The sequence below is a fragment of the Thamnophis sirtalis genome, unplaced genomic scaffold (genome assembly GCF_051295495.1).
Source record: "Thamnophis sirtalis isolate CommonGarterSnake01/CBP01778 unplaced genomic scaffold, rThaSir2_p1.2 scaffold_7, whole genome shotgun sequence".
NCBI classification, from domain to species: domain Eukaryota; kingdom Metazoa; phylum Chordata; class Lepidosauria; order Squamata; family Natricidae; genus Thamnophis; species Thamnophis sirtalis.
The window spans coordinates 69,656,480-69,671,899 of record NW_028261387.1 but is presented as its reverse complement, the minus strand read 5'-3'; the positions used below and the strand labels follow the sequence as shown (position 1 = coordinate 69,671,899).

Here is a 15,420-nt window from a genome sequence, read left to right as displayed (position 1 = left end):
AACCCTAAACCTAACCCTAACCCTTAACCTAACCCTAAACCTAAACCTAAACCTAACCCTTACCTTAACGTGAATCGGCTTGCTTTCAAAGCGCTTTTTAAAGCGCCCTTTTTTCTCCGCGGTCGCTGTTGTCGCGCTGCTGATGACGTCAGCGACGCGCTTTAATCGGGCGCGCTTTAGTGGACTGCGGTTTTGTCGTGCCACGCTGTATTCAGACGTGGTTCATCTAACCTTCAGAAAGAAAGCTAAGATGATAAAGGTGATCCTGGAAGGAGTGATAAAGAAAACACTGGAGCCATAAGCCCATCAGTTTGACTCTTATATACAAATGGGTAAGGTAAAGGTAAATGGTTCCCCTTGCACAAAGGTGCTAGTCGTTCCCGACTCTAGGGGGCGTGGTGCTCATCTCCGTTTCAAAGCCAAAGAGCCAGCAGTTTCCGAAGATGTCTCCCTGGTCATGTGGCCAGCATGACTAAACGCCAAAGGTGTGCGGAACGCTGTTACTTTCCCACCAAAGATGGTCCCTATTTTTTTACTTGCATTTTTGCATGCTTTTGAACTGCTAGGTTGGCAGAAGCTGGGACAGATAATGGGAGCTCATTCTGTTACACGAGGCTAGGGATTCAAGCCGCTGAATTGCCAATCTTTCTGATCAACAAGCTGAGCTTTTTAGTCACTGAACCACCCTCTTATAAATGGGTATTTTGTGCCTATCCATACCCACTGCAGCAAAGCCATTTTGTGAATAGAAACCTTCCCCTGTTCTCTGAGAGATACAAAACCCCACGTGTGTCTTTCTTGCCCCACTTGCTCTAAGTGTTATGTTCATTCTTACACTTAATTTCCTACAGCTGTCTGGAAGAAGATGCAGCTCACTTGACTTTTTTTTTCCAGATGATGCAATTGAAATAGTCATAGAAAATGCTGTTTGGTTAAATTATTGTTTGTGCACACTTTTGAATAACTGCAGCGGTTCCTATGATTGTAACAGTTTCCCATCACTTAGGTTTCTTATATGGGTCATGTTGACTGCTTTGCATACGAGATGTGTGACGTGGAGCAATGGGCTGTTCAGAATCAGGGTCTTAGAGGTTTAATTCTCAAAAGAAATGCAATTGTTCTCTCCACTGCAGATATCCCGGATTTGAAACGGAGGCTGCAGGCTCTCAATCTGCTCATACTGATTTTACCAGAACCTAACCGAAACACCCTGAAGGTAAGCAGGCAAATGCTACCCAGAGAGCTATGATTTGAATCATTTCCAGTGGCAATAAATCACTGAATAAAAGCTATAGCTTGGTAATGCATGCAGCACATTGTTTTTTTTGGCATAAATTTCCCAATTTTCTCCAGCTGTGTAGAATTTTAAGTTTGCAATGTTAGGCCTGTGCAAAACACTGGGAAATTACTTAAATAGGCTGATCAGGAATTACCTGGACTTTAGACATGTCTGGCTTTTTTCAGTCTTGGCAACATGCATATGTGTGGACTTCAATTCCCAGAATTCCCCAGCCGGCCAGTTTATTGTTGAGATTCCTATAATAGCATTGAATGGAAATGGGCAATGAATAGTACTTCAGATATCGTGGAAATGCCTCTCTCATCATCCACACCCTTGCATACTGGCTGGCATGATGAGACTTGATGGGTTCGGCAATTGCAAGAGCCCATTGTTCATAACTGCTTTAAAAATTCCACAAATTTGCATACAGGTGGTTATTGCTAGTTTGTACAATTGTACTTGTTTCATCACTTCTTATTCTTTATGACAGAGCAGACATCATTTCGCCATAATGATGAGGACTTGTTACTATCTGCTAGACTCCATGGCCTATCAAATGTAGATTAAAAAAATAAATAAACAGGAATTTGTGGCATTGCAGAGAAAAAAACCCCTAGCCTCTAGGAACATTTATTTCCAAAAATGGGCTTATTAACAACAAAATAAAATTCCTGGATAGCTTCAAAACAGTGCTTTGATAGTGTGTTTATCTGTCAGGAAATAGCATATGCTTTGAAATTCTAAAGATAGCAATTATGTAGAAGTGTTAGGAATTTCTGCTAACTCATATAAGTTAAAAACGGCAATGCCCAAACATCAAAGTATTTTTGATGTGCAAAGTAATTCGTCGTAACTTTTTAGAAGGATCATAACACTGAACTTGGCTCAATTTGCAGATTTGGGCAGCAGATAGGTATTATCAGTAAGGTAAAGGTTCCCCTTGCACATATGTACTAGTCATTCCTGACTCTAGAGTGCGGTGCTCATCTCCGTTTCAAAGCTGAAGAGCCAGCGCTGTCCAAAGACTTCTCCATGATCATGTGGCCGGCATGACTAAATGCCAAAGGCACACGGAATGCAGTTACCTTCCCACCAAAGTTGGTTCCTATTTTTCTACTTGCATTTTTACATGCTTTCGAAGTGTTAGGTTGAAAGAAGCTGGGACAAGTAACAGGAGCTCACTCCGTTATGCAGCACTAGGGATTTCAACCGTCGAACTGCCGACCTTTCTGATTGACAAGCTCAGCATCTTAGTCCTTAATATTCAGTCAAATGGTATGATATTAAATGGTTCTCTTCTCTCCTCTCTCAGGCGCTGCTGGAATTCCTTAGGCTGGTAGTTACCAAAGAAAAAAAAAACAAGATGAGCCTTTGGAATGTTTCCACAGTTATTGCTCCAAACCTCTTCATGCACAAGAGTTTGCCAAGCAAGATCCCAGAAGGAAAAGAGAAGCAGCTGGCGGAAGGAGCGGCAGATATTGTTCGAATGATGATCCATTATCAAGCTTTGCTCTGGACTGTAAGTTAGGTGAAATTTTATTTCCCAAATCAATTTTAAATTATCATTAGCAAAACCTAATGTAATATGTTTCTGCAAAGAGAAAAGTGCTGATTAAAAGGATCCTTTTAGCATTTAAAATAACATCCTTTCACTTTATATTTCATGCTGACAGTATTTACAAATTCCATCATTTAGATTCAAAATCATTCTTCATGTATAAATAACTCTGATCAAAGAACTATTATTTTCAAGCCACTGGAAAATTTCCAATGTCAAATGGCTGATACAATAATTGACTTGTAAGGGTGGTGGTGGATGTAATTAAATGTATTAAAAAAAACTGCAATCCACACATTGGTTGTTTGTTTCTCCCATCTTCAGGAGATAATTCAGAATGATTTCATGGAGATTTCTGATGTGAATGAACTGTATCACTGAAAGTTTGCACACCTGTCATTTTTCATCTTTGCTTTAGGTTCCTTCTTTCTTGGTAACTCAAATAAGAAAACTGAATGAGAACAGCAGCTGGAAGTATCAGTTCTATGACAGGAGGATCAAGAATCTGTTAAGAAAGATTCATGCAGACAAGGAAAAGACAGAAAAGAACAACGTTGAGGTGAATGAGATCTCTGTTCAGCCATTTTGTATCACTAGGACAGGGGTGTCAAACTAGATTTCATTGAGGACCGTATCAGGGTTGTGTTTAACTTGGGGGGGGGGGGGGCGACGGCTCACTGGGTGTGGCCAGGGTGAGCATGGCCAGTTCAACATCACTCATGTTGGGAGCGCCTGTTGGTGGTCGAAGCGCTCTGCCAGTGAAAATGGAACGTGGCCCTCTCAAGCTCCATTTTCATTGGCAGAGGGCTGCCGCAGCCAAAAATGGAGCCTGAGAGGGCTGTACATGGCCCTCCCAAGCTTCCGTTTTTGTTCGCAGAGGCTCCGTGGTCCGGTCCTTCACTGTTTTCAGGATAGCCCCATGGGCCAGATCTAAGGATCTCGCAGCCTGTATCTGGCCTGCAGACCTTGAATTTGACACCCTGCATTAGGACATCATAAATGGGACTAACGCTATCTATCCATCCTAATAATTTTGGTAAATGAAAATGACTAGGAGAATCTACTCATATTGATATGTGTAGGGATTAGCATCCAATTGTAAACAGGGATAATTTGGAGGACAGCGTGGGAACTGGAAACAGTAGAAATGAAGTGCATCTGTTCCAGGGGTGGGTTCCTGCCAGTTCTAACCTCTTCTATAGAAGAGGTTCCACAAATCTACAGTGCCATTTAGAACTGGTTCCAGCTCCCTCCACCCGCCCGTCCGCACATCATCAAGATGAAGAACAAGAGGAGGAATTCTGGGAGTTGAAGTCCACAAGTCTTAAAGCTGTCACGTTTGAACACCCCTGGGTTTTTTTTCCTAAAGAGTTGGGGGTGTAAGGGTCTTGTAACTTGACAGCTTTAAGACTTGCATACTTCAATGCCAGAGTTCCTGAGCCAACATGACTGGAGAAGAAATTCTGGGAGTTGAAATCCTCAAGTCTTAAAGCTGTCAAGTTTGAACATCCCTGGGGTTTTTTCCCTAAAGGGTTAGGAGTGCAAGGGTCTTGTAACTTGACAGCTTTAAGACTTGCGTGCTTCAAATGCCAGAGTTTCTGAGCCAACATTTTGGTTGCCAAGCAAGGGCGTTGTTAAGTGAGTTTCACCACATTTTACAAGTTGGCCATGCCCACCCAATCACATAGCTAGCAAGCCACTCCCACCTGGTCACATGGCTGGCAAACCACTCCCACCTGGTCATATGGCCAGCAAGCCACTCCCACAAAGCAGGCCACACCTACAGAAAAAGTTCTAAAAAATTTTGAAACTCACCACTGATCTGTTCTAACTCCATGCATGTAGTCCTCTGTTTATGACCATTGCTTAATAACAGTTTGAATTAATTGTGGCCTCTGAAAAAGTCAGTTAATAACCTAAATTTGAATTTGCAACCAACCCCATATAATTGCAAATCAATTGCTAGGAAACCAGTTCACATTTATGACTAGTTGTACTGTCCTGCAGTTAAGTGATGACAATTTGTGATGTTTGTTGCTGATTTCCCGCAAGAAAAATGCCATTGGTTATTATGGGTTTGCACTTAACAATTGTGTGACTTGATTTAAAAACCACGGTAAAATGGTCATAAACTCAGGTCTGATCACATGGTGACTCAACCTATGACTGCAATGATTAACAATGGAAATTCTAATCCTAGTTATGGTCGCAAATCAAATATCTAGAGACTGATTTAATAGTCCATTCAAGGCATATACACAAATGAAATGATGGCCTGCAGAATTGCTTCTCCTAGATGTTACAATCATGCATAACTTGTCATCTGAAGTGACTTTTTAGTGGCTTTGGGCTGTACGTTCAGTTTTGATGTGCAAAATCCTGCAAAAGAGTTTCTTTCATATGATTCTTGCATGATTAAAAAGAAATAGGGCTGTGTTTTTTTGTGACAAATGCCTTCAAGAAAAGTACAGTCTGTCTCCTATGTAAACACAAGGGGGCGATCATGTTTTATCAGTTGTAGGCACTCATATGCTACTCTTACATGTGAAAGAAGTGGTTTTAATCATTTCTTTATGGCCGTCTTACCCTTTGCTTCTTACTGTCTGGACTTTCTACATAGAGCAGATATTTGGAGGCAAGAGTAACGCCACACGTTGAGTTACTCAATATACCTCCACATTTGTTACAGACATTTAGATTTATTTTTAATTTGATTTTTTCTTCATATCTCTCTTTATTGCTGTCCCTTTCTTTCAGCCTTGCAAAATAGTCAAAATCCAGGCTTCCTTGTTCTTGAAAGACTCGCTGGAAGTTCATTTAACGCACGGAACAAAAGTAGCCGATGTTCTAAGACAGTTCCAGAAGAACCTTGGTCAGAATGGCTGGAATATTGTCAGCACAGTCAACATAATCAAATGGTAATAACTTTTTCTCCCTTTTACCCTAAGCCTAGCAGAGCTATGGCTTGGTTTTGCCTGTATGTTAAGCAGGTGGAATTTGAAAATGTGAGTTAAACACATTTTAAAGGAAACATATCTTGTGTCTGTGTTTTCAGTAGCTAGAGCAGTCAGCTCAATCACAGTAGGCAAAGAATTTCAGTGAATGCTTGATTGATTGATTTTTCATTACTGTGGGTAGTTCCTCAAGCCTAATGGAAAGTTTTAAGACTTTGCAAATACATTTCTGTATATTAAGCTACTAAATATATCTGTACATTACAATACTTAAAAATAATTAATTACACGGTAAAAACTTCTTTATGAATAATGAAGTAGTGTACTTTACTACCATGAAAATTAGAACACTCCTCCATAGGGACTGGTAATAGAAATTCCTCTTCGCCTTATAATTTATTTTTTATAATATAAAAAATCCTAAAGTTAAAAGAATCCAAATTAATGCAAGTGTGGTTCTGCAGAGTAATATCTGGTGTAATGAAACCATCTCTTGACTATGAGGCACAGCAGAGATGTAAGAAGATACTGATATTCAGTATTCATGACAACCAGACTGATTCTACCTTGAAGGAAGAGATTTCAACAAATACATTAGATTGTCACTTTGAAAGACACTTTTCTATTTTTAAAATTGCCCTCCCATGCAAATATAGTCAAACGGAAGGAATTTGGGTCTGTTCCTGAAGGAGGTAGGAGATGTGAAATATTTGCTTAGTCCTGGGAAAGTAGAAAGTGTGAAAAAGTGACTTTATTTTATTTTTCTTAAAAACGGATAATGAAAGTTTGGGATAGGCTTTAAATATTCTCTTATATGCCCTACAACACTAAAGTAGCATTCTTGAAATTGCTGCTATGTCTGTTTCTTGACTTGGGTCTACTTCAAGTGGTTGATATCGGCCATTTCCATCCAAAACTAAGAGTTGGCAAAATAAATATAAGCCACACCTTTGCTAAAAATATGTTTACATTTAATATGGCGTGCTTAATATGCTGATACTAAAAGCTTTGTCAGGGTGTTGCCCTGTCAGCTCCAGTGCATATGCGCATGTGGCCAGCTGATTTTTGGCCATTTTTTACCCTCTGGAAGGTTCAGGGAAGCTGAAGTCTCTGGAGAGCAAAAAACCGCCCAACATGCAAACTGGAAGTCTGTTCCCGAACTTCCGGATTGCACGTTGGGCAGCTTTTCACCTTCCCCAGGCTCCAGAGAAAGCCTCTGGAGCCTGGGGAGGGCAAAAAATGGATCTACCGGGCCCACCAGAAGTCAGAGGGCCGTTTCTGGCCTCTGGAGGGCCTTGGGGGGGGGGGGAGCAGAGGAGGGCATTCTCGCCCTCCCGAGGCTCCAAGAAAGCCTTGCGCACATGTGTGGGGTAGCGGTGTGTGTGTGTCATGCGTGCATATGCAGGAGGCATGGCATGGAGGGCATTAAATTTTGAGGGTGAGAGTGCAAGCATGCGTGATTAGTGCACGCATGCGTCCTTTTGGCACCCGAGGTGAAAAAGGTTGTAATTTTTTTAGTTGTAATTTGTAATCTTGATATTGGCTGGGATTCTTATAAAATCTTTTGGGCCAAACCCCAACCTGTATAAATGAATGCTATCAATTCTATTCTGGTGCTGCGTAATAGAGACCCAAGTCTTCAAATTATGGTAATCAAAAGCTAGCTAAAAATATAATTTTTAATTACAGTTTAGCAATCATGACAAATATATGGCTGACTTAAAAAATCTTCTGATATAATTTGTATTTGTTTGCAAGAGGTTCCCTATGCATAGGATGTAGTTGCCTTGTCTTCTTCAGTAAATAAAATATATGCCTGTACAGTGGAAAAAGGAAGGATGTGACACAATAGATTCAAGGCATTAGCACTTAATGCTCTATTAATGACAAACCTTTTCCACCAGGAGCAGTGCAGTTTGCCTTTAACACGTTCAAGTATCTCTTGAACTCGCTGTTGAGTTAAGTTGAAATGTTGTCAATAGGTATCGATTTTTTTCAGCCTTTTTTATTTTCTTGAGAAGGTTGCCTTTTGCTAGGAGTTAAGAGAAGGAAGGAATGTCTTCACTAGACTATTGTTCTCTTGAGTGGTTTTCTCTGGTGTGTGCCCTATGGATGTGTTGTACACAACTTTCATAATCTCCACCTATCATAGTCAAATTATTGAAGTTAATTAAATTGATACTATGTCTCGAGCTGTAGAATCTTAAGGTAAAGGTTCCTCTCGCACATATGTGCTAGTCGTTCACCACTCTAGGGGGCAGTGCTCATTTCCGTTTCAAAGCTGAAGAGCCAATGCTGTCTGAAGATATCTCCGTGATCATGTGGCCAGCAGAACGAAGGTGCACAGAACGCTGTTACCTTCCCACCAAGGTGGTCCCTATTTTTCTACTTGCTATTTACATGCTTTTGAATTGCCAGGTTGGCAGAAGCTGGGACAAGTAATGGGAGCTCACTCCATTACATGGCACTAGGGATTCGAACCGCCAAACTGCTGTCCTTTCTGATCGACAAGCTCAGCGACTTAGCCACTGAGCCACCACGTCCCTGTAGAATCTTATGCAAAGATAAAATATAAAATGTAGACTCTATAATCCTGCTTTTTCTTGATGCTATTAAATCCCTGTGGTAATAGTGTAGCCTTTTCGGGGTCAGCTATATGCTATTTACATGTGACTGATTATGTGCCATCAAGTAGGTGACCTGGTTGACCACATAAACTTTCTCCACAATGTTCTATCCCCAACTTGGCCCTCCACGTCTTCCAATAGTATATCCATTGCTACTGTAATTGAGTTCATCTGTCTTGCTGCTATCCGTCCTCTTCTCTTTTCTTCCGCTTTCCCTCTTCTCCAGAGAGCTTGGACTACTATGTCCAATGTATGATAATTTGGGTCTCATCACTTGTGCCTCAAGAGAGAACTCTGAGTTCATTTGTTCAGTGATCCATTTCTTCATTTTAGAGGTGGGCAATGGGAGGTGGGGGGAACACAACTGTCCATGATATTCTCAACATAAATACTCTTTCTACATTCACATGTACCTTGGATTAATTTTGATCACATATAAGTTTATTATCAGTCTCTCTAACTAATTTTATTATAAAATTATTGTTGCTTTAAGAGAAAGTTTTAACTGAGCTTTAAAAAAAGGTATATGTTAAATAGTTTTTAAACTTTGTTTAACTTTTTGAAAATCAGATTTCTCTAACCTTAGATCTAGATTAATAAAAATAATTTGTTTGCTGAACATTGAAAATCATTGTGTTTTTCTTTGTTTTGCAGTAATGGTTCAGTGGATTCGATGAACTTCCTACTATATGAAGTTGGCGGCAACATAAGTACGTGTGGTTGCACTAATTCTTGTTCAAGGGGAATATGGGCTACTAGTTTCTACTAGGGATAACTTTTGGCAATGGAGAATAAACACTATTGAAGGAATAAATAGGCTGGGCAGCAACTAAGAATTGACAGCTTTACCATTCCCCAGTAACAAAGCAGCATGTAAGTTGCTGAGAATTGTTCAGGTTGGGCATTTGGAGAAAATCCTTTAATTAAATGTGAGCCTGGTCCCTACAACCTGACAAAAGCATAATCCTGATTTAGCATTATGTGTGAAATATGAAAGATTCACATAAGATAGTGTTTGGTAAAAGTTGTTTCACTTCTGATTTTGAAAGAGTGAAAAAGAGGATTGCTGCAAGGTCCGAATCAAAATGCTTCCCAGAGACATTCATGGTAAAATGCATGTTTCCAGCTACTACAAGTCCATTTATAGCGTAATGCTCAGCAAACTGTCATGAGCCTAATTCAACTCTATATTTTTGTCCTTTCTCTGGAAGCATTTTCTTCATAGGGTCTTTCACCTTTCTAATCTTTACTTGTAGTCAGGGGTGAAATATACTTACCTTCGCTACCGGTTCACTACTGGTTCGCAAATGTGAGTGCATGCGCAGAGTGTCAAAAACAGATGTGATGATGTGTGGGTGGGCGGAGCCTGTTACCGAGCACGCCTGCAAAGGTAAGTAGAACAGCGAAGGCGATGGAAAATACACTGTGCCATGCGATTTAGATTAGCTAGAAAGCAGGAAATCCTACTTTCTAGTTAATATAAATCACAAGTCATAGCTGATCATGGTAAATCCTGGTTCGGGTAAACCAGTAGCTTTTTTTTTACCTCTGGTTTGGGCGAACCGGTCTGAACTGGTAGCATTTCACTCCTGCTTGTTGTCCAGGAATAATATTTCATGAACATTGTTTATGAAATCATTTGAAACTAATGACTAAGCATAAAATAAACTCTAGTGAAAGGTTTATAGTTCATTTTTTAAAAACTAAACAAACTGTTTCCCCCTTCTAACAGATGAACATTGCCTGGATCCAGATACATATCTTTTAGACCTGTACCATGTGAACCCTCATGCAGAATGGATTATAAGGCAAACCCCGCCTTTTCCAAGAACACCTTAGGGAGACTGCTTAGTTAAAAAAAACAAAAACACAACGGGGCCAAGAATTTGTATTAAGTTGTTTAAACAAAGCTGGAACCAAGCACACCATATGTTCATGAAGATAACAGTTGAAATGGAGCAGTAACTCTACATTTGGAAAATTAGCAATTCCTTTTGAATGTTCATTTGAGATGATAGCCAATAGAAGGTGACAAATGTTGTATGATAAGAAGTCTTATATCAAAGGAAAGCTGGTAGGAAAAAAGAAGGATGGAAAGCATTTGGAAAAACTCGTGCAGATAATCAGATTTTAAAGTTTGTTCACATGGGAGCATATCTCAATATGTAATAGCTGGTTATCAATGTTGACTTTTATAAAGTGAAACTGAATATTTGAATTAAGTCTTCTTGTACAACCATGTAATTTTTTAAAGAATATTCCTGTTGGTTTATTTCTGGAAAGTTTAATTGATAACCAGCTGCCTAGAATATAGAGGGAAAATTGATTATTATAGTGGGAGTTCTACCTTAAGAATACTTCTGTCCAAGGACAGGATGATCATACTATGCACAAGTAATAACTGTAAGTAATGAATTCTTCTATAATGACTTTGAACATTGCAGTTACACATAGATGTGTTTGTATAAGTACAGTTTTACAATGACGTTATTTTTTCAAAAAGTATGTTCTAAGAACATCTTCCTACTAGGTTACAATAAACCATCTCAGTATTATTGTTTATATAAATTTTTCTCATATTCAAATTGGAATTCATATTGCTGTCTGTCTGTAATATATTTTCTTATGCAAAGACCCCTAATTAGAAATTTCTTAAACTTCTTTTTCCAAGACAGTCTATCTGAGCCATATAATAATTTAATATTGATGTTGTTCTGTTTCTTTGATATACTTTAAAAAAAAATCACTTATGGATGTGTTTAGGAAAAACTTGTTGCATTTGTCCAGGTTGTCCTCAAGAAAGTCATGCTACTTCACTTGGACATAAATGTCCATATGATACCAACTTTTTCAAAACCACATTCCAAAGCAAACCCATGTATTAGTAACAAAATTCTTGTGTGAAAAGTGTGTGGAAATGATACTGTTAAAAGTGGCAATTTTATGTAACTTCTCCCCCTTCTCAATGTTTAAACATCCTGAAACCTGGTACCTTTAGATGTGTTGGATCTCAGCTTCCCATAGACTGACTTGGGAATTGTACATACATGGAAGGAATAAAGTTGTTATGATTACTTCCATTTATCACTGCAGTTTCCTCCTTCTAAATCAGAGGTGTCAAACTCAAGGCCCGCTGGCCGAATCTGGCCCATGGGGTGCTTAAATCTGGCCCACAGGGCCAGCCTGGAAATATTAAAGGACTGACCCACGGTGCCTCTACTGGCCAAAATGGGTCTCATGAGGCCCCTGCTTGTCCTGCTTTCAGTCCCCCCAGCCTCCAGAAGCACTCTGCCAGACACAAACAGGCTGCACAGAGGTCCCGCGTGGCCCATTTTCAGCCTCCAGCAGCACTGCTGGCCAAAAAAACCTGCCGGCCCATGCAAGTGAACTACAATGTTGATCTGGCCCTCAAAGAAATCTAGTTTGACACCCCTGTTCTAGATGGTGATAGTTCCTGCCTTTTCCCAAGAACATTCTGATCAGGACAGATCAGGTAAGCTTAAGCATATCGAAGCCTAAAACAGACTTCAACTAAGTCCCTTGAATATAGATACAAATTATTTTGGATACATCAGATAAAATAGATTCATGTCAATACAGCAAATGATGCAGCTTTTAGAGCATGCAGGTAGTCAAATGGGAAAAAAAGTTTTGATCCATCATGAGAAACTGTGTGTGAGATACCAAAAGTGAATAGTAGTAGATCAAAGGTGTTTTACTTTGATATTTATAAAAATATCAGTGCTATAACGACAAGGACATGCTTTTTAAAACAAATATTGCTGAAATAGATTCCTGATATAATAATGATGCTATGAGTGTTATAGAGGACACATCTGTAATATGTAAGGGAAAACACCATCCTTAATTCTGTCCTTAGCTTGATTTTTTTAAAGAACATTTTGGTATGTTTTGTGACAGTAGTTAAAGCAGTGAAGCATAAACTCTGCATGTTTTAATAATGGTTTTTATTAATATTTTAATGCTGTTTAAAACAGTTATACAATAAATAACTAAACATATTTCCAAAATTTTTCATCCTGTTTCCTGTTGCATTTTTTTTTGTTTCTTTATTTACTTCATCGTAAAGAAATAAGCTGTAAATTTATTTATCAAATTTATTTGCTACCTATTTCCTGGTTCTGGATGAGTTTACAATGATTTTGTCTATGCAACATGCTCAGCTGAAACACAGGAATAAAAAAGTACACGACAGCTTAGCATAATGAGTGACTACAGCCATGTCTAATAGATTTCTTTTAAGCATAAAGTTAGCTTGACATGATAGTTTTGTAGAATTTTGCTTGAAGTTTTGGATATAAAGAACTGCTTATTTATTTTATTTTTTAAATTTATATGCCACTCATCTCTCTGATAGGTGACTCTGGTTGGCTTACAGAACTTAAAATGATAAATAGAAAAGCAATTAAAATAAAGCACACAACCAGACAGAATATTTAACTCTATTGGATTCTAGATTCTACTCAGCTTTTTGCTTTACTGCTAGTCTATCTATATGATTTGAGCACTTTAAACAATTGTTAACCTCACCTTTTCATTTCTTATTATCTCTCTTTAAGATCTAGCAAGTTTACCTATGGGAACCAAGCCTCATCCGTGTACATATGTATTAAGAAACTCTTTCATACTTTATTTGTAATTCTTGGAGTAGACAAAAGTGGGTTTAATCTGTTTCTTTTGACCAGGTGGCTTATCCTCTGATTGCAAGACACTTTGTAGGAGAGATAGGCAGGGATTCATTTATAAATATATCATGCTGTGTCTGAAAAGGAACAAATACATTAAATCTCCCTTCAATTTAAGTTAGAAATTCTCTGTATTTTTCCAGAGGAAAATTGGAAATATATTTCTTCTTCTAAAGAAAAAAATGAAAACAGTGGTGATTTCTTTCAGAGTTAAGTCCAAAACTCAGAAACAAGAATCCGTCATAGTAATTGTCCAAAACACATCATCATAAAGCATTAAGATCTTTAAGAAATGTCTTCACAAATTAGTTGCTTATTAGCATGAGCATTGAAGGAAAAGACATTACTAAATTCTGTGATTTTGTCCCAACCTTATTTTAATAAGGAGAAAATAGTAGTGAGCAGGGCAGGAAGCTTGGTATATAAGTAAAATTAGAATATTGAGATTAAGATATTAAGATTCCAGAAAGAGTATGGAATATGGAGAAGAGCAACAAGGATGATTAGGAGATTAGAGACTAAACTCTACAATGAATGGTCCAGGAACTAGAAATGTCTAGTCTAATGAAGAGAAGGACTAGTTAACAGTCTTTCCATTTTTGAGGGGCTGTCACAGGCAGAATGGGTTTAACTATTCTCCAAAGCAGCTGAGGGCAAGAAGTAACATGGAAACTTAACAAAGAGAGAGCCAACCTATCAGTGATAAAAATTAATCAGTGGAACATCTTGCCTCTAAAAACAGGGCTGTCAAACTCCTGGCCCACAGGCAGGATGCATCATGCACCTGCTGCGCCCACATCTGGTTTAGCGAGGGGAAAAAAATCCTGATATGTCATGTGATGCCACCATGACGATGTGAGTTTGACACCCATGCTTTAGAAGATGTGGATGCTCCATGGAGGTTTTTAAGAAGACATTGGACAGCCATTTGTCCATAATGGGATGGGGTCTCTAGCTTGAGCAGGGGGTTGGATTAGAAGACCTCCAAGGTCCAATACTTCCAATTCTCTTATTCATTATTCTGTATTTCTGTCTACACTATTTATGGTGTTTATGGAGAATTTGTATTATCAGGAAAAAGCCATCCATGCTTATTTCTTTTAAGTTGTTTCAAACTGTTGCACACTTAAGAAACTGAGAACATTACATCTATGCAAGAAAATGACCAAATTCAGAGAGCACCATGGATCCAACTTTACATCTATGATATAGTTTGAGAGCAATTCTATTTTTTTATCCTGAAACTTCAGATTATAATTATTTAATCACCTCTGTTGGTTGCTGTTGTTTCTGAATAATTCCCTGTGGATTTGAAATAGTTTTGGAATTGCATGCAGTGTTTAAAGGGAGTATTTATAGTGTGTGTGTGTGTATGTGTATATATTCACAGCATATTCCATTTTTTAAACTGAAGTTGGTTGTTTGCTGGGAGGAAAGGAAATAGGCAACGAGGGCCAAAATAAACGAGAAAGATGGAGAATAGTAGAAAATGTGCTCCTTTCAGGTGCAGGCCTATGCAAATACTATAATTAACTTTAAGTGTGTATCCCCTGCTGCCTTCATTATAGCCTTTTATGTACAGATGAAAATTGAGGTGGCAGTTCTCATCTGTGCTGATGACACTGGTAAGCTACCCTTTGGACACAAGAGTAAAATTGGGTATTATTTATAACAAACCAACAGAGCTGGTTGATGAGTTAGATTCCAGTTTACAAGAGACAATTAAGAATATTACATTGTTTTCTGTCTTCTTTTTTTAAACCAAAAAGCAGAGAGAAAAGCATGGGGCTTCCTTAATAGCCCTTGTGACTCTACTTCATGTCCTTAGAGCACATTTGTTGTGTGTTGCATTTATTATGATCCACTTGTTATTATCCATAATTATTTTGCTTGGGGGAGGTCTCTTACTCAACAGCGAAATTTGCAACTTGATGATGAACTCTCAGCTGCCTGTATTTAAGGTAAAATTACTGCAATTAAGGAAGTGATCAATCCCTGAATCTGTCTGACTGACTTTGGACAGAACAAAAGGACAAAATTAGAACAGCTTTAGTACCATCAAGGCAGGGAAGAGGGCTGCAAATTTTAGGAGCAACAAAAGTAGCCTGCACCTGAAGCTTCTCTATAGCAATTAAAATGACAAAACTGTACCTAACCCAAGTTGGGTTTATTCTTTCTACAATCAGACAACATTGGACCTATTCTCAGAAATGTAAAGAGTAGAATTAAAGAATAATCTATAAAAACAAATATAGCCGAAAATGTATGGAACATATTTGTAATATATTCCCCA

At 38.5% G+C, this 15,420-nt stretch overlaps 1 protein-coding gene and 1 long non-coding RNA gene across 4 annotated transcripts in view; one reads left to right on the top strand and one right to left on the bottom strand.

Moving 5' to 3' along the window:
- The window catches only part of ARHGAP40 (Rho GTPase activating protein 40), a 65,569-nt gene extending 53,110 nt beyond the window's left edge, over positions 1–12,459 (top strand). For all 3 annotated transcript variants that reach the window (XM_087720365.1, XM_087720366.1, XM_087720364.1), the window contains exons 10-15: positions 1,134–1,216; positions 2,595–2,801; positions 3,259–3,399; positions 5,598–5,758; positions 9,076–9,131; positions 10,154–12,459. In XM_087720365.1, the coding sequence (XP_087576491.1) occupies positions 1,134–1,216; positions 2,595–2,801; positions 3,259–3,399; positions 5,598–5,758; positions 9,076–9,131; positions 10,154–10,260 (755 nt within the window). In that variant the 3' untranslated portion in view covers positions 10,261–12,459. The remainder of the gene's footprint in view (positions 1–1,133; positions 1,217–2,594; positions 2,802–3,258; positions 3,400–5,597; positions 5,759–9,075; positions 9,132–10,153) is intronic.
- LOC148044712 (uncharacterized) overlaps positions 1–15,420 on the bottom strand; it is a 94,201-nt gene that overhangs the window by 20,190 nt on the left and 58,591 nt on the right. The gene's annotated exons all lie outside the window — the stretch shown is intronic.